At 35.0% G+C, this 20,526-nt stretch overlaps 1 protein-coding gene across 2 annotated transcripts in view; it reads left to right on the top strand.

The window, feature by feature from the left end:
• Gabrg2 (gamma-aminobutyric acid type A receptor subunit gamma2) overlaps nt 1-20,526 on the top strand; it is a 79,283-nt gene that overhangs the window by 19,582 nt on the left and 39,175 nt on the right. For both annotated transcript variants that reach the window (XM_051180933.1, XM_051180934.1), the window contains exons 2-6: nt 4,216-4,367; nt 5,840-5,907; nt 8,157-8,377; nt 10,624-10,706; nt 13,218-13,355. In XM_051180933.1, coding sequence (XP_051036890.1) covers nt 4,216-4,367; nt 5,840-5,907; nt 8,157-8,377; nt 10,624-10,706; nt 13,218-13,355 — 662 coding nt within the window. The remainder of the gene's footprint in view (nt 1-4,215; nt 4,368-5,839; nt 5,908-8,156; nt 8,378-10,623; nt 10,707-13,217; nt 13,356-20,526) is intronic.

Here is a 20,526-nt window from a genome sequence, read left to right on the forward strand (position 1 = left end):
CATGACTATATATGGATCTCAGAATTAAGTATTTCTAGAAAATCCCCTGTTAATCATTAGGCTACTAGTCCAAAACTCTTGGGCAGATGGCCTGTGGCAACCTCTTTAAGCGTTTCAGACATGAGAAGACTAAGCTTTTTGGATACTGTACCTCAGATATTTTCATTTAAGTGGATTTAAAAAAAAATGATCAATTAAGGATAATTTTGATCGCATTTCAATTCTTCTATAAGGAAGTCTTTTAAAACTAAAATGTACTACAGACAATAATAATTCTAAATCCTCCCTAGGGGACTCTGACTGGTTCTTGAACTCAAATTTTCCAGTTTGTTTGCTTTCAAGCCACACAGCAGTTAAATGGATTTCCTTAAATCACTATGAGTCTGCTTGTGCCCAGGCATGTTCAAAATTCCATAGGATGCCTCATTTATTGGTCAGATATTATCATCTTTGCATTGCCCTCCATAAATACAGACATTTCACCTTTAAAGAAGATACAGACTACTGTGAATGAGGGAAGTTGTTTTGCATCTTTTTTCTATTTCTTTTCTTTACTTCTTTTAATTTTTAGACAAATCTGGAAATGATCCCAGATCATGCATCATCCCCTTTAATTTAGAACTCAGCTGGGAGAGCTGTGGAGAAGCCGAACCTCATTTATTTATAATATAGGGACTCATTATTTTTCTTCCTGGAAGACATCTGTGTTTAGTTCTTCTGAAGAAATGTTAGATAAATGCCTTGAAGCAGCATGTTTGGATTCAATCTTTAGTTACATGTTTGTACCCATTAATCATGATAGACCCAGACACTAAATAAGCATATTACCCATGAACAGTGATGGGCATGGATGATCTCTCATGCTTAAAGGTGAAAACTTGTGGTTATCTAAGTTGGAATAAATTTTCTCAAATGTTAAAGTGAGAATTAATATAGAAGGTAAACTTGATTTACCTGTCTCCTAAATACATACTCTTCATTTCTGTGTTGATTTTTACTTCTTTCATTGTTTATTTAGTCATTCTGAAGTATGGAAATAGAAGTACCAAGGATGGATTTATTTTAATAATCAGATTTTTTTTCGCTTCAACAATCAGTAGGAAAGAGATGACATTGAGAAAATCATTAATTAAGTTCAGGGAAGTATCTTTCCTTCTGAGCAGGTTTATTTTATTTCTATATTAACTGAAGTTTTGATCTAGTTGCTAGACAATAAAAATAGTAGAAATATTTCACTGTGCTTGGAATATTTATTTATTAGCATGAGAATTTCCCATAAACCACCAATTAAAGCACAAATCAGCTTCTTCTTATATTAAAGAAAACAGAATCCATATGTCTGCTAGGAAAGGGAGGAGAGAGAGAAGAGATATTTAAAAGGCACTTACAATGTTGTATGAATGGTTATGGTAATAGAATTCTATCATGATTACATTTGATGGACTACGCATATTCTTTTCTTCATGAACTTAATAACTTGAACATTTTCTGCTAGAAAGCTACCTGCCCCTCTCCCACTACACACACACTAGTAAGATCTGGGTCATGGGATTAGAGCTCCATTAGGCAGTGCTTAACAGTGCTTTGGTGAAATGAGGAACTAAGCCCCCAGAGGCATTTTCCTAGCAGAGATCTAGTCTAGGCTGCAGTGAGGCCTTTCTTTGGAGAGGTGGTTGAACTACTGCCAGCCTGCCATATCCAGTATAGGTACTCCAGAAGGAATGCTTATCTGGAACTCCTATGCTCTTAAAACACAAAATATAAATGCTTTATCCATGTACTTTATTTTTTTAATAAATTTTGTTTGATATTTATTTTTTGCAATTTTAATATTTTACATATGAATCCCAGTTCCTTATCCCGCCCATCCTCCCGTCCTCCCCCACCGACTCTCCCAACGACTTCAACCCCCACCATCCTACTCCCCTATCCACTACCCAGGGAGAGTGAGGCCTTCCATGGGGGATCATCAAAGTTGTCACATAATTTGGGTAGGCTAGACCATCCCCTGTGTATTTAGGCTGAGAGAGTATCACTCCATGGGGCAATAGGCTCCCAAAGTCCTTTAGTGAATCAGAAATAAATACTTGTTCCACTGCAAGAGGCCCCATATTCTGCCCAGGCTTCCTAGCTGTCATCCACGGTTTCGGTCCTATGCTGACTCCCCAGCTCTCTGGCTGGGGTCCATGAGTTCCCATTTGTTCAGGTATGCATAGTCTTGACCCCTTTGTTCATCACTCCTCCCTCTGTACAACTGAATTCCGGGAGTTCGACTCAGTACTTATATAGCTGTGCCAGATTTCTCTTTAAACCTATAATCCTTCCCTCTATTAAGGTATCTCTTTTCATACTTCCCTCTATTCATCTCCCAACTCAGTCTTCCTGATCCTTCATGTTCTCCTCTCCCCTCCTCTATAGATGAATATATTCTAGTTATATCATTTCTATACTTCCAAAAATTTATTTCTTGGAATTTTACCTGTATATACTATAATATGTGATCATCTCCACCTACCAGTTCCACTTTTTACTCATTCTGGAACTCCCATACACATACATTCTCCTACTAACTTTATGTTCACTTCTTTTTAACACATATTACCTACTAATTATAATTAGTTCTACTCTTGTGCCCATGGATATGAGGGCATTCACTAGAGCATAGACAAGCTACTAGCAGCTATATCACCAAACAATAATGCTTCTCCCTCAGCAGTTATCTATTGTCAATAGCACCTCAATAGTCCTTCCCCTATCTATGCTAGCATTTTGGTTGGCTTGATTTTCTAGAGAAGACCACAGCTGCTGCGAGCTCATGACAGTCATACACATCTCTAATGATATGTACCTATGTATAAATATACATGTACATATATTTAAAGTTATTTACTGTTTCTCCATTGGATGTATAAGTATTTCAGTAATTGATATGAATGAGGAAAGGTGAAATTTGACATGAAGAAAAAACACATTTCTCAGCCAGTACAGACGTCTTGCAACAATGACCTCCACAGGTGTGCCATGGCACACTTCCTTTCTCCCAAGAAATTTACTTTAAATAAATAAGTATAATAAAATTTCTAAAAGCAATATATTCATTCAAGGGAAAGTGCTAATCTGCTACCCAATGATATCTATTCTGTAACATAATTAGGAAAATAAAACTAAAGCTAAACATGGAGCGTCAATATTTATGTCAAATTTCCAAACTCCTCAGATTTCATTCTAAAGTACAGACTTTAGAGTGCTATTGAAAGTGAAAAGGGAGGGTTTGGCAGGAATTAATACTTTCCTAGATCTGAAAAAAAAATACAGTAATTTTGTAGGTGGAAGGGGAGGACTTAGATCTTGGAGCAGGGGAAGATATAAATCACAGAGTTAACATTTCCATATCCATCCCTCACTTCTACACCAATTGTGAGCATTTCCCAACTGATGTCAGCATATAATACTGACTGAAAAGATGTCCTGAGACTATTTGAACAGTCAAAACAATCAATTTTATTCATATGACTACAGTACATCCAGCTTAGATAATATTGCTGTGACAAAGGGTGAATTAAAGTCTGTAACTACATTTTTCTTCATAGTACTAGTTTCTTAACAACTAAAGATAAATGAAGACTCTAGCCTTCAGTGCAAGAAAGTGGAGAAAATTCACATCATGCAGCCTGGGGGGAAGAGAAGGCAGTAATCCTGAACTCTCCTAGGTGGCTTAGTTGGGGGAAAAGGGTGCCTGTCTGAGGGTTGTAGCAGTGAATCTAATTATCACTCATTAATAGGTTGAAGTAAGTTAACTTCTCAAAGGAGCAAGAAAGAGACATTATGGCTGAATCATTAGGCTGCCATACAGTAATTTAAATATCTCAAGTCCATAATCTTTCAAAATGTCCTTTTTGAGGCTGGGCAAGTGGATGAAAAGAACAACAAATATGGAAAGGCAAAAAATAAAAGGTAACACGTGGCTTATTTTAGACAGGAGGACAAAGTACTTTGTAAAACTAGTGGAAGCATTTTATTGTATTTTAATCTCCATCTACACAGTTTAATTGGTTAGATTAGCCATCAGGTTATATTAACCATCAGATAAATTTTTGGCTGTTTTCCTATACCCCTGCAAGCCTGCTTCATTCTTACTCTGCTCTGTCTGTTTGTGATAGAAGTCAACTCAGGTATAATCTGTGTGTTTAGTGACCAATATTTTTGTTTTTGTAGCTTCACTAGCCAAAAATCAGATGATGACTATGAAGATTATGCTTCTAATAAAACATGGGTGTTGACTCCAAAAGTTCCTGAGGGTGATGTCACTGTCATCTTAAACAACCTACTGGAAGGGTATGACAATAAACTTCGACCTGATATAGGAGGTATGAGGAATTTTTGGATTCTGTGCTTTAAAGAGGATACACCAGCCCTAGTAAATTAATTAGGACAACACATCATTATATTGAAAGAGCCAGAATGCATTAAATTATCATCATATCATTTTCAACATAAAGAAAAGTTATATAAACAGCATTCAAGCCTGGTATTAGCAATGGTGAAGCTGGGAAACTGCTAGATAGTTTCCTAGATATTGGAAAGACTATTTTTTAAAGTTGCTATTGTTTTGTAAAAATCTTTGGATGAAATAACAGCAGAGAGAAAACAAAGAAAAGTAAAGAATAGCAGAGAGGATATTAGGATCACATAATTATGTAACACCCAGATAAAATTTCTGTGCCATTAGCGATAACCTGCATTTGGCACCATAGTGGTGGATGGACTAACCTAGACTAAGCCAAACTGGGTCTGATAGTCTGTCATTCCACTACAGAATCAGCATGAGACCTGTGTGAATCCTTTTCTCCTTTTCATGGTAATAGAAAAGAACAAGAAAGAAGGGGAAATATGGCGAGATTTACTGTTTGGGCTTAGAATTGTCACATTCACTTTTGTCTAGACAGTATCTGTCCGTATAAGAGTCACCAACCCCAAAGTCAAGAGACAACAAAGTAACCTCCCTTACAGATAGGCAAGGGTGTGGATGTCAGTGTGGATGAAGAATTCCATCTGCTGCAGAGAGTTTGGGCATGGTACTTTTTAGGAAAATGAATAAAGATGAGACAGGTATGCTTGAATTGAAGCCCAGAATGAGGTTATGTATCTTCTGCTTATTAAATATTAAATGGAAATATATCACATGTATTTGATCTTGAACATTATATTGCCTATTTTTAATATCAGTTCTATCAAACAGATTGGTGTGTAATGGGCTTCCTGATGGTTTGCTTCTACTATCTACACAGCTACAGAATCCAGTTGGTCCTTAGTGAAGATTTTCATTTGATTTTGGATGGTGAAGTTTGAGGGCAAAGTGGTGGTAAAAGAATAAGCAAGAACAATGTTACTTTATTGTAATGTCTACTTTGCACTTTGAATACATAGTTCCCCTGTGACTCATTAAGAGTGTTTCTATATACATCTACCAAGTGTGGACAGAAGGCACATATAGATTCTAAGCTTGGAGAGAATATATACTAAAATTCAGGATATCTGATCAGTGCTATAGAAAAGCAAACAGAAAGAACATGTTTTGATTTCTTCACTTTCATATACTCTGACAAAGAAAAGCCAAAAACTACTACAGTTGTTTTTGACACAACATGATTAAAAAGACGTATTACTTTGAAAAATTCATCATGAAAATCTAACATATTGACTAGTTCTAAATTATTCCAGAACAAATCATTTTTAATGTAGCTAAGTAAGTATATAAGAAATAGACTAAAGCAATACAATTTTGTTCCTCGTAAAAACAAACAAACAAAAAAACACAGAACTGTGATTTTCTTTGCAGTGAAACCAACATTAATTCACACAGATATGTATGTGAACAGCATTGGCCCCGTGAATGCTATCAATATGGTGAGTTACATAATTTCATTTCTATTTAGCTTAGAAATGATGAGGAAATACATTGAATGGAATTAAGAGTTTGGAAAGAAAAGACAATCCTAAGAACTGTTATTTTTCATGGAACTTAAAGTTCTTAAATGTTTAAGGACTTTTGTCATAAAAACCAAACATGGTAAGAAATGAATGAATCTAGGTGTGATATACTGTTGATTCAATAATCAATGATACATAATCATGAAAATAATTTTTAGTTGTTACATACTTATTGTTCTGACACAGACTAAATATTTAAAGACAGTCTGTAAGTAGCAATTTAGATTGTTCTTCCTGGCAGTACATTGAAAGTTAAAACTTAGCTACTTATCAGAGTGACAGTCTGGGAACTGTTCCTTAGTTTCACAAAATGATGTTTTTACACGTTTATATTTTCATTTTATTTTGTTTGGCAATAAAGTATGTCCATAAATATTACATTATTTTATTTCTCAGATCATGATTAATTACTTGAAAATAGTTCATAAAATTTGTTGTTCCTTCATTTAAAAAGAAAAAAAAAAGTTCAAGCAGAGAAGTAAAATGTGCACAGGGTGGCAGGGCATAAACAGTACACTGTTGTCTGTCAGCGAGACATGATGCAAGTGGTTCAGACAAGAATACAGAACAGAGTGGCAGCAGCAAGAGACACACATGTTCACATTGCATGTAGTCCTGAGAAAGCGATTTTTCTCTGGTACCTCATGCTTTCAACATAAAATGGAAATAGGGTGTTGGAAAAATAGGAGGGCCCTTCTGATTCTTCCATATTCTAAGAAGTCTAAGCTGGTTTTATTTGTTCTGTTTTTCCTATTTCAAAGCAATCTTATTGAAATCAAGATATAAAGTAATACAAAGCAAAGAGATTATTATTTAAACCATGAGAACACTATGTAATTTAAGATATTGCTTATCGTTATCAGACTTGATTCCTTGGATTATTGATAGAATGTGGTTTATAAATCAGCTGACAAGTGAAAAGCACTTAGAGAACTGACCCAGAGTAAGAACTGCTCATGAGTCACACACATACAGACACACAGAAATAGATAAACACACACATACACACACACACACAGAGAAATATATACACATACATACACAGACACATACACAGATAGACACACATACACACACACAGGTATACATACATGCAGTTGCAGCAGGATATATTTTTTAAATCAACAGCTGTCATACTGATGACAAAGTCAAAAGGCAAAGAATCCAAGTGTCATAGACCTTGAAGGTATAGTCATGTATTAAGAGTAGTTTTCTTTTCTTTTTTTTTAAATGAGGATAGCAAAACCCAAATAATACAGAAATAATTTTTTCAAGAATTTCTATGAATATGGCAGCCACAGTAGGTCTATATTCTGACTCCATCCCTTTGTCTCTGAATTTCATGTACTATTTTCTTGCTTTTGGCTGAAGTCACCCCCTTATAGTTGATAGGCTCTTGAGGCAAATCAATGAATTCACTTGTTGTTATTACATTTAAGAACACATTCCATGGGAGTTATAAATTCAGCATATGAGTCACGACTAATATTTTAATAAAATAGCTTTATTCTAAGTAAGTCACAAATAAAATCATTGCATAGATAATTAAGTAAGCTATTTAATTATTTTTATCCTTAAGGGAAAAGGAAATGAACAATCATAAATTCTAGTAAGTTGTCTTTCAGTGTTTGTTATTTGTCAGGGATAAGGAGTTTTGCATAGTTTGTATTTTTATAAGAGTGACCCTTTGGGGGTATTTAGAACCCTTCTTTTATTATGAGGCAACTGTTCCAGGATCACTGATGTGGGGAAACCAAAGTCCCCAGAATTCAAGAGCCTGGAACACTTAATCTCTTAGAAGACATTTAGAAATATCTGAGGGGTGGGTTGGGTTGGAAGGTTTGCTACTGGTATCCCAGACAAAGAGGCATCCTACAATGGTCAGAGGCACCCTACAGTGCCTATCTTCACTCCTCATCAGTAAATAATGACCTGCCTCCCCGTTTTACAAGTGTGGGAAGGAATTCACGGACTAGGTATTTACACAGAAATGAAAACTATATAAAACTGATGTCTAAGACAGATATGGTAGTGACTTCGTCAACAAAGCTACTGTTTCTTTTTGGACTATTTAAAACCCAAACAACACTGCCTCGTGCTGGCAATAAGCAGGGACCGAGAAACACAAACCAAACACTCTAAATCCTCTGTTCTTTTTAAAACAGGAATATACAATTGATATTTTTTTTGCCCAAACCTGGTATGACAGACGTTTGAAATTTAACAGTACCATTAAAGTTCTCCGGTTGAATAGCAATATGGTGGGAAAAATCTGGATTCCAGACACTTTCTTCAGGAACTCCAAAAAGGCTGATGCTCATTGGATCACCACTCCCAACAGGATGCTGCGAATCTGGAATGATGGTCGAGTTCTCTATACCTTAAGGTAATATTTGAGGGGAAAGGAGCACTTGTTGACAATAAAGGAACAAAATCAGCCCTATGTTTTTAAAAAGGAAAGCTGGGTGGAAAAGGAGGGAAGGAAGCCCAGGGCTGTTTGTTTTCTATCTTTCTGTCATGTGAACTAGGGCATTTCTGTGTACAGAACTTACTGGAGGATTATGAGAATGGACTTAGTTTTAGGATTCATATCAGAATTCTTTTCTCTATAAGAAACATGTTTCCCTTGTTATATTTCCTATTCACATAAATTAAATGAACTCAGATATAAATTATTAGGAAAGAATTAGCCTCCATTCCCGATGTTGTAAACACTTCTCCCTACCTCCCACTAATTTATGTCCAGTTCATTAATGTGAATAAATTACAGTTATACTTCTTGGTTGTCAGGTAAGAATCTTACCCCACAAGTTTCGTAGATGTGAAAAGAGTGATGGGTAAAAGGCCAACCACAAATCGTGATACATAAATATGTCAGATGCAATATTTATTTGTATATTTTCAAAAATTAAATTATAAACCTCTAGATTTTAGCATATAATAAGTATCAGTAAAGTATATTTATGTCTTATTATTCTTAATACTATTTAATATTATTTTAAAATGGCCTGATCTAACCAGATTTAGATCAGTTACTGAGAAAAATGGCTCCAATTGCAAAAGTAAGCCATTGTGACAATTTTAAAGTCATTGGGAATTTATTAAATCACTAATAAGGTAATTACTAGAATGAGAAATGTGAAAATCAAAGTCAGTATTATAAGTCATAGCTCATTCTGGATTTTGAAATATGCAATCATTCATCTTAGCTCAGGTCTTGTTATCATTTTATAATGTGGTAGTCATCTTTGAGTTTTATTAATTTGAGGAAGCACTGTAGTGTTTAATTATGGAAGCCTCCTAAAAGTGCCAATTATGGTATACTTAAGGCTTGAGACAATGTCTATATAGAAAAAGATGATTTTAGCTTCTGTATGTGTACACAGATATCTAAGCTATGTGTACATGTATGTATATATATATATATATATATATTTGAGTCTGTATTTAAAACTGCAATCTATCTTTGATTGTAATAATATCACTTGAATTTTGAGAGATAATTCTAATAAAAAAACAAATTTAATTAAAATCTCAATTTTGAATAAAGCCAAGCTTTTCTTTAAAGAAAAATCATAAAGAGACTGTGATTAAAGTCTCCTGTTGTGAAGAAGGATAGGCCTAACTCCAAGTCCTGTGACTTGTTCCTGGTCTTGTGACCTTGAGTAAGCTCAAATACAACAGAGCCCTAACAGAGCTTTCTTGATCCAGGCTTTATAGGCAATTAAAGATGCACTGCAAGATCATTAATTGCTTTATTATACCACAAAAATTTAAATATGCCCGATTAAAAGTTATGCTAATTGGGAAGTCTTTTAAATTAAGTTTTTATAAAATAACAGTTTTATCACTTCAGCAGAGGTATTGGTAGTTGTAAGAAATTCAGCTCACAGATCTGAACATTTTGAAAATTATCAACCATCACCATTGCAGGGTGACTTTTTTCCACGCATCTCCAAAGGTGATCAAAGTATCACCTTTTGATTCAAACTGGTTGAATCTCAGTCTAGGGCTTGAAACTCCAAATCTCGAAGCTTTAATCCTTTGCCAACTGAAACTCATTGGTTAAGGCTTTTGCAATTGCTCAGTGTATGTGCATTTAGCATCTCTTTCTTGTGTGTGTTTTAGATAGTTCCCTTCTCTATAATATACTATTTGATGGCTTCATGGTGTTCTGTTGTAAAAGTGCACGCAAGTCGGTTGCACAACAGAGGTATTTTAAAACCCACCTATGGTAATTTAAAAACAGCAAGTTCTTGCCAGGAGAAGGCTTTGTTTTAATTAACTGTTAAGTTCAGAAAACTGTCAGCATTCATTTCGATGCAAACATTAAATGATCTTAAGTACCTAAAACAGATTGTTCTCTTAAATAAGTTAAATATATCGACTGAGAAATCTCCAATGTGTGCAATTAACTTGTAAAAATAAATAAGAAAAATATAAAACAACTAATCACATATTTTGAATAAATAGAGTTGAGGTGAATTTTTTTGCTTAGAAATAACTTTTGTCTGGATCTCAGAAATGTTTTCACTAAGGATCAGGCTGTGTTATCAATCAGAATGTCATATTGTGCATTTTAGAAATGATGTTAGTAGTTTTCTCTGTTATGTTTTTTGTGGTTCTAATTAGGCTGACAATTGATGCTGAGTGCCAGTTGCAGTTACACAACTTCCCAATGGATGAACACTCCTGCCCCCTGGAGTTCTCCAGTTGTAAGTAATTGTCTGTACTACACCTTCAGTCATTCTGATCACCTCATTAATTAATATAATGAATCATAGAAGTTGCAGAGTGACATTGGACTATGTTATGTATTTTGAAACATTTTTTTCCATTTTTAAATTTCACTTTACATTCAACCACAGTTCTCCTTCCCACTGCTTCTATCATCCCCCTTGTCTTCTCCTACCCTTCCTCACCTCCTGAAATCTTTTTAATGTAATTCAAATTTGTGCCAATTAAGACAATCTCTGCAGAAGTATTCATTGAGTGGGAAACTTTTAGAAAACAGACACTGAATTTATGTCTAGAGTCACTGATGAGAAGACTTTAGGACCAGACCTGAACTCAATAGAAAGGGCACAATGATTGATTCTATACTTCCAATTCCCTTCAGTGGACACAGAAAAGTGTATAACACATTCTTAGACAAGGTGTATCCCACATTAATACTGTTCTGTCAGTATATGTTAAATGCATGGCATGACAGCACAATAAAAGTATACTTTTTGTTATTATTCTCAATGGATAATATAACATATCTAGAGGACCTTTGACAAGTGTACCACTGACTAAACATGAACACTTCTGCAGGCATTTGAAACCAAAACAGGTATCAGTTTTCTAACTGGTTTCCTTTTTGTTAATCATCTTCTTTAGATTATCTATCATGGCCTTATTTTTCATATGGTAGTTGGATGCATGAAAAATTAATTATGGATTTTAAACATATACATTCATCAACACATTTTTCTTCTAGGGAGTCATAGAAACTCCTAAGATGAATAAAGTCATAATCATTGTTAATAACCATTGTTAATTTTAAAAGACCAATTATAAAAGAAGCAATCATCAGTTCATCATATCATCAATTCCAAGGATAGATATGTACACACTACATACTTAGAAAACTTTCCATTATATATCAAATGTCATGTCTATCTATTTGATTAAAATGTGTCCAATTATAAAGTTGATATTTCCTTCAATTTTAATGAGAATAACCTTGATAGCTTACAATCACGTATAGCTGTTGTTATTTGGAGTTAGTTGAAACTCAAAAACTAGAAATAATTGTGCCATGAGATCTCAATTGACAGTTGCCCTCTCAGCACACACACAGTGTAATGTCACTTACTGCTACAAAAAAGCAGTCACCACTGCCCTTCTCACAGTGTTCCCTTATGGCGCTCTGCTCTCCCCATTCACAGTGTTGCTACATATGTCCCCAGCTTTTCTGTAGATGTCATCGACCTTCTCTCTTTTACAAAAGTAATATTCATCCAAAGTAAATTAAAGTATAAAGGACAGAATATTTAATTCAAATGGGAAATCATACTTTATAGTCAAGGGTTACCTTCATCTAATGTTATTAATGTACAAATAGTTAAACATTTATTTTTTACTTATTCATTCGTGTACCCACTTATTTGGGGGCCATATGAGAGAGTGAAACCAGGACCTTATTTCAGGCTAAATAAACATTCTAAAACTGAGCTTTAGTACTAGCCTTGCTTTTAATTATATTCATATTTTATTGAGAAAGGGACAGTCGTCAGTTAATTCATAATAATATTGTTCATTCAGGACATACTCACTGCCCATAAGCTCATTATATAGGAATTATAATAATCTCCATTAAGAATTATTTTACAAAAGAGTTAAAAATTCCTATGATAGCTATGAAAACCATACTTAAAATCACTACTTTGCTTTGATTTTCAGTGCAATACTATTTGTTGTGAAGATCTTCTATTCCCCTAAGCTCTTTTGTGTGTTCCTATTGTCATTGGTACATGCTAATTGCAATTTTAAATTTCTATCTTTAAACAGAGTCCAAACTAAATACTGATACCATCATATATTTCCTCTCCTTGCCCTCTGCCATACTCTAGCCATGTTATCCTAGTAATAAGGTGGGGCAGAAGGTAGTGAATTCAAGGCCAACATGAGCAATCCTTGTTTAGAAATCCATATTCCCTAATGCCAGATCAAAAGACAGGGGAGGGAGGGAGGAAGGAAGAGAGACTGAGCAACTTAATATCTGATAGTATAAATGCTTATGATATTAGGAACTGGAAAAATATGTTTATGGCATCTTTCTCATTGTTTCCCATGTCTGTTCCAAGACTCTCAGAATCTTGAACTACTGGCAAGTCTTCACTATGAAGCACTATCTTACATTTCTAATCTTCATTTTGAACTGGACACTTTTGTATTACCTCAGGTGATAAAAGGCACAGCTATAACCTTTAGAAAATGATTTATTGTTTAAATTCCACACAATTAAAAGTGATTTTTCAAAAGAAGTTTTGACTTTCTATCTTTTTCAGCCTGGTATGATTATTCTGTTAATTTTCCATAAAGCAGTACCTTTCAGTGTGGGGTGCTATTATGACTTAGAGTGCCGTTCCCCTTAGCATCTACAGCTTGTTCAAGGGAAGTAGCTGCTACTTGTGGCCATCCACTGTTGCATTTAATGTGTCATTTACATCTCATGATAGATGGTTATCCACGTGAAGAAATTGTTTATCAATGGAAGCGCAGTTCTGTTGAAGTAGGAGATACAAGATCTTGGAGGCTGTATCAGTTTTCATTTGTTGGATTGAGGAATACCACTGAAGTAGTGAAGACAACTTCTGGTATGTCGCTCTTGAAAAGAATTTTAAGTGACACTTGCAATTTGGAAAGCTTTTCAATGCACTTCTATGCATGATATTCAGAAAGACCAAGCAGCAGACTAATTTTTTAGACAAGATGTTATTTGGAATTCTAGTAGCATAGATGAATATACATGTATCCTATCAACTTAAAACAAATTGGATTTAAAATATTTTAGTAATTGATTTTCTAATTTCTTGAATTGCAATTATTCGTGAAAAGAAAATGTTTATTAGGTGTAAATTAATTTAGTCCTTTTAGAGGGTATGTTTCTTAGTCTATTGAAATTTAAACATTTAAATAATCATGAGAGAATATGAAGTAAATGAGGACTTTTTAACTTTCCAGTAATTGAATTAAAAAAATACTTTTGTTAGGTCTTTGAGAATTTCATGCACTCTTATAACATTTTTGCCCCTTCCCATACAATTTTGTGATTATTATTTTTACTTCCCTTTTCATCCTTTTTCTGTTGCACTACTTGTGTTGGAATTGTGGTTTGTTCTGTTGTACAAAGGTTCTTCTATCAGAGGCTCTGTCATTAAACAAACAAAAACAAAAATTTAATCCTTCTTTACCAGAGACTAACAAATGCTAATAGATCTTTACCTAAAGGATTATGTATTTACCTTCCAATCTGAATGCTGGGATTTCTTCTTGGCTGGAGCTTGCATAGTCTTTATGCATTCTGTCACTGTCACAACTGCTATGAGGTCAAATGTGCACCTGGATTGATGTGTTCAGATATCTGTTCAGTTTAATAATTTTATACTGGTTCCAAAACTGGATAAGATAATATGTTTTGCATATTGTACACAACTGTCTCCAGTCACAACTGCATCAGTCTGAAATTCTGATGGGACCAATTATTTCATATATATATATATGTACATATATATATATTAATATTACTACTCATTGAGAGTCTGTGTATATGCTATACACATATATTTATACATATTATTCATAAAAATGATTGGACATTTCTGGAGCTCCTAAAACTGCACTTGTTAAGTACACATAGCCAGGACATTAAATTAGTAAAAGGAGCTAAAGAACAATATTTTTATACGAAGTATCATGACTTTTAATGGTAGGGTAATCTGAACAAGAATAGCTACCACAGACTCATGTTTGAATATTTGGTCCCTGCTTGGTTGAACTGCTTAAGAAGGATTGGGAGGTTGGGAGGTTGAAGGAAGTATGTGCTGGATATGTCAACATGACAGAAGCTAGAACCATTTGATCTTTGCACCTCTTCCATCACTGACCTCTAAAGACTCCTTTGTTTTGGGAAAGCAAAGAGGTTGAAGCAATGCTTGAGTGTATGGAGAAAGGTGGCCTTCTGTCCCTTCATTCACAGGGACCTTGATCATCATGTACTGGAACATTTTTCCCTTTCCATTTGGTTCAAGGGTAAAAAGAAAAATCTCAAGACTACCTTTGCACTAAAGCTTACTATATATAAAAGTAATACAAATATAATCTCCAGTGGCTGGTTACCTCTTCCAAAAAGAGAAACTGGGATTAATTTCTGTTGTACATTCACATTTCTGTATTTCTACCAGCACCTTAAAATAGCATCCACAAACTCATGACTATCACACTTTTTGTTTATTCATTTTGTTCCAGCAAGACGTTCAGTACAAACGGCAGTAGAGGAAGGCTGATGCTGCATCATAAGTTCCTAGTATAACACCCTGCCCCCCCCCCAACATCACTTGGAAACTGCCTGTGGGAATTTGTTAAGACAAAGGTACAGAAGAGACTGATCCAATCATTTTAAACATAGTAAAAATTACCAAAGTCCCATGATAATATAATCTCTTCAAGGAAATCACAGTGAAGCTATAGGGAAGGTGAATGCTAGATTTGATAAAATAACTTCTCGTAATAAAACGCAACTTCATTATAATTTTAGTGTGGTGGCTAGATTAAACACACTTACCACTTCTTTCTACTCCTTGTTCTCCTTTAAAAAAAAACTATGTGGTTCTTGTGCATTTCTGTTTCAATGGCCTCATTGAAAATAATGCCTGAATTGAAAACTGACATCAAGGTCAAGAGGACAGCATGATGCGTTCAACAATTTGATTCCTTAAACTTCTAGAAAATCCCATGTAAAACTAATGGAAGGTGCCATGAGACATGAAATAGAATGCATTATGAAACTGATGGTTTGATAGCATGGTCAAAAGCTGTAAGGAGTAAGATTTTTCTGCCCGCCGCTGGTCTAGTCCCGCCGCCGCGCCAGCCCCAAAAAACACACAGGACTCTGTATCAGATATAATGCTGTTGGCCAGTTACTTGTTTCTTATCAGCTAGCTCTGTCTTAAGTATTAACCCATTCCTGTTAAAAAAATAAGTACTTCCACGTGCTCTAATCTTACCAGGGAATGGGGCAGGCGTCTCACTTCCCCAGCCTCTCCATCTTGACTCCTCCTTCTAACTTCCTGGAATCCTCCTTGTCTCCTAGCCCCGTCTATCTTGCTTTCCTATTGGCCAAAAGTGCTTTATTCATTAACCAGTAGGAGAAACATATTTAATGAATGACATCTCCCATCATCTCCTCTTTTCTGTCTAAATAAAGAGAAGGGTTTTAACCTTAACATAGCAAAATATAACACAACAGTTATCAAATAAGAATCACAGTTAACAATATTTAGTTCATTAACATTTAGTAAGATTTAAGAAAATATTCCATCATGTATTCTATCTTTGTGAGTCTAAAGTCCTATATGTAACTTATCTTTAAGCTTAACTAAGGAAAACTGTAACCATAACTATCTGTCTCCAACTCCTTCAAAAACAACAGAAGGATAGTATATAAACTCTAGAAATGACAGCGACAACTCACTGCCTGACCAGTCACCCAAAGTTCTTCTGTAATCTTCCATCCTCAGCCCATAGGCCATAGTGTGCTGACAGACTCTTCAGGAAAGCAGGAAACTTTAAACTGTCTTCTTGTATTGGCAGTTTGTCAGTCACTTTTCTTTGTGCCCTATAGAATATCTGGCAGACTCTTCCATTAAGCAGGAACTCTGTAGCAATGTCCATCTCTAATCAGCAGTCACTTTTCTATAGGTCTTGCATGTCCAGCATAAAGTCAACAGTCCAGGTTTCTTCAATGTCCATCTTCCTTCTTCCTTTCTGGTGCAGGTGGTATTGCCAGGAGCATTTATGTCTCACTGTCAAGAAAAACCCTAAACCATTTTAAATGTCATATTCTGTAGGTCTTTGAAAGGTTTGAAGAATTTCTATTCATCTCAAATACATCTCTACATATTTAGAAATCCTAACTCACCTAGCTATAAGTTTTGACTATTATAAGTAACTATCTAAAATCTGAACTAAATTATACTTTACATTTTTAAATGAACTATATAAACACAATACCTAAACAAGAGATATATAGCTATCACAAAATTGACCTTAAATTGTATCAATAAATGAAAATCTATTCCAAAACAAAGTATTCATGTCTATACCATCAAAAGCAGCTCCAAGACCAGTGACTTCTCTATAATTTTGGGTAGAGGAGGAGGTTTATTGAATAATTAGGGAGAAAAATGACATCAAAGCTAGAATGTTCCTGCTTGATGTCATGCTAACATCAAAAGCATCCAGCTCATTTCCAGAGCTGATGACACCAAGCTTTTGGAGATGAACATTGAGTACTAATCTAATGATGTTCTTCATTTGTAAAATGTTGGGAAACTGTGTGGGAAGACTGTGAAGAATGGCTCCAGGCGCATCATGGCTGAAGCTGGAGCCTTATTATCATTATTATTTTTATTTAAATTAGCTTACTGTATTTTAGCAAAGGTAGCAAGCCTGAATCAGTTAGTATGAACAGGAGTTACTGTAAAATATAATATGCTAGGTAATATTATGTATATTTAAGTATGTAAGTACGTGTTCACTAAACTGAGTATATTGAAAGAGGGGAAGAAAAGGCAGAATGTCTGACACCAAAGCTTACACCCCTCCTTTTTATCAATAAGATGGAAAATTTTGTACATGAAAGAATTCCTCCCTACTTAAGTCATTGCTTCCTCATAGTTCTCACATCTACTTTCCTGAGTCCTCTTATTTGTTCCCAGTGCCTCTGTGCCATCTTTGGAGGAAAATATTTTCCAGGTGGTAGATTAGTGTAGCACTTAGTGAGTAATGTCAGTTCAGTCACTTTATCATCACAAATCGTGACCTAACAATCCTCCTTCCATGCCCCATCTCTTCTTGATGGTTCATTATCTGGCAGCAATACCACCATGGCCCCCATGAGCCAGTCATGAACACTCCGAGCCATGTCTCTGCCTCCTACACGTAATGAATCATGAAGGCTCTGGTGCCTCTGAAATCTCTTGTGTAACTGCCCTCCTTTCTGTTACCATTGCCACTGCCCTAGTTCACAAATTTGTCTGTTCTTATCTGGACTATGTCGGCAGCTTATTAAGGCATGTCCCTGCTGTCAGCCTCTCTCCTCTAAGTTGTGTGCCTTGCAAATTAAACAAAAAGCAGCAGAACTTCTTGAACACTACCAGCATACAACAGAATTCCCTATCTCTGCAAACAGCTTATGGCAATCCCCCAAATCACAGTACTAAATGCAATTAGCAATAATGCTGATATCATGGCTAGTGTCTTTGAGGATTTTATTTATTTGTAAGGATTGAGTGCAATTTCATGTGTCTGCTCAGAGACACGTGCTTTTCCTTATTACATTACTTTGCTCCCCTGCTGATGCTGTTATTCACCCACTGTATAAAGCCCAGCAAATGTCAAAAATGAAGCAAATTCAATCAAACTCACACTATTATTTCTAATATTTAAGAAAAACATATTCATGGCACTTTTAGTACTGTTTTCTGTAGTTTCTAAGCTTGTCATTAAACTCACCGGATAAAATATTGCCTATCCTCTATTCATATCCAATTTCAACTTTCTTTCTCTATAACAGGACTTTAATTCATGAACAATATTTCAAAAAACACATTTCATTCATTCATTTTGTGTGCATGCATGTACCACAGTGTGCATATAGTGATCAATTAAAATCCAGGGTAGTTGATTCACTTTTTTTCACCACACATCATCTTACAGGCTCCACCAACATCTTATTTCCATGACTCTAAATTTTAAACAAATTCCTGAATTCCTTAATGTTTTTACTGGTATTTGCACCAAAACCACTTGGAATCTTCATTGACAAGTATGCACTCTTAGGTTTTGGCCACTCACATCTCAGACTAGCTTCACCTCTTAGTATTCAAGTGATTTTCTTAGAAATCACTCCACATATCTGAACTCATTATCACCGCTGTCATGGGATTGCTTGTAGACATGAAGTTGGGTGTTCTATTTAACATTGAAAAACAAGAAAAAGAAAGAAAGGAAGGAAGGAAGGGTAAAGGAAGGAAGGAAGGAAGGAAGGAAGGAAGGAAGGAAGGAAGGAAGAAAATGGGGCACTGGGAAGATGATGCTCTAGATAGGAATGCTTTCCTCTTAAGCACAAAAGACATGAAAAATCTACTGCTACCATGATAACCATAACTAGTTATTAAAATATCAACAGCTTCCTTCCCTAAACTCTATTATCTCGTGAAAACATAACTGCTGCCTTATTTTACATAGTGTCTTTTATCTTCAATCCTTACCCTTCAGGCCACTAAAGGTGACAATTACTTTGATAAAACTATATCTGCTTCTTCAGTTAAAATAAATAATGCAGGACTCAATGATATATTTTCCCTCTGTTCAGTGTTTAAAGCAGCAATTGGTTCTTTATGCTCATATTATTTGTACTCATAGAATTTGGTCATCAAATTCTCTCCATTGTGTGTGTGTGTGTGAAGAAGATCATTGGTCCCCATGTTCATACATTGATATGAAATCATGAACAAAGGGTTTCATAGAGGACATTAATTCTTGGGACCTACAAGTCTTCATAGTGAACCAAAAAGATCATCATAGCACTCATTGGCTGAACCTTCCACACTTTTGTTCTTAACACAGCTGAAATAGCTTTTTCATGAAGCATCTTCATAACTTTTTATCAAAAGTTAAAGATTAGTGATTATTTCTCTACCTTGTTGTCCTTCACCTACTTTTTGAGCTCAGACTTAGAGTGATCTGAAGTGGGAGGACAAAAATGTGAGTGACATCATCCCATGGCCTAGGGTCCTAGACTGAGTAACAACAACAAGAATGATGCAGTTGAGCTGAACTCAGGTGTTCATCACTCTCTGCTTCCTGACAGTAGATGTATGGGATCTGCTGCCTAAAGCCTCTGCAACCAGCACCATCCCATCCTGTTTTGTGGCAAAATAAATCCTTCCTTAGTTAACTTCATTTTATCACAGAAACTAGAAAAACAACTAATGCACATATGTATCGTACCTAAATTTCTATTGCAATACATACATACATACATACATACATGCAAAAAATTTTTAAAATATGCACCATTAAATTTGTCTTTATTTTTTTTTTCCGTTATGATACATAAACCCCAATGTTAAAGTAATGGTTTATGGATAAAGTTCATGCTGATTGCTTGCTATCTAGAATTATCTGCTATTTATTCTTAATATTCAACCCTTGTATATCACCTCTTGCCATTCATTACTGTTCTCTATGAGCTAGCCACATATATGACCTGTTCTACCATCTCTTCTTAATTCAACTTCTCTACTTGACATGACTTTCAAATTCAACCTTTTCTACATACATTTATTTACATTTACAGGTGAAACAATCTGAATACAAATCCATGTTCCCAACTTAAAGTTAATTCAGATGCCTAAAGAAAGTAAAGAAACCAAAAGAGTGGCATGGGTGAAAAGCTATGGCTCTGGTAAATAAGTTCATTGAGTATCCTTGAGCAGAATATATAAGCCTGCAAGTTTCTGTCTACATTTATCCAATAGAAAAACAGTGATTATTATCCTCAGTGACCTGTGGAAATAAAACTATATTGTGTATAATACGCAGACGTTAGACCATCATAAGATTTGTTGTCCCTTCTTAACCCACAAGCAAATGATTATTGAAGTGAACTAAATATTGAATGGAGAGTCAAGACATAAAATATGAAGAAAAAAGTCAATAAGATTTTTCATTTATTAATTAAGTTAAAAGAGAGAATGAAAT

The sequence above is a fragment of the Phodopus roborovskii genome, unplaced genomic scaffold, assembly GCF_943737965.1.
Source record: "Phodopus roborovskii unplaced genomic scaffold, PHOROB, whole genome shotgun sequence".
Taxonomy (NCBI): Eukaryota; Metazoa; Chordata; class Mammalia; order Rodentia; family Cricetidae; genus Phodopus; species Phodopus roborovskii.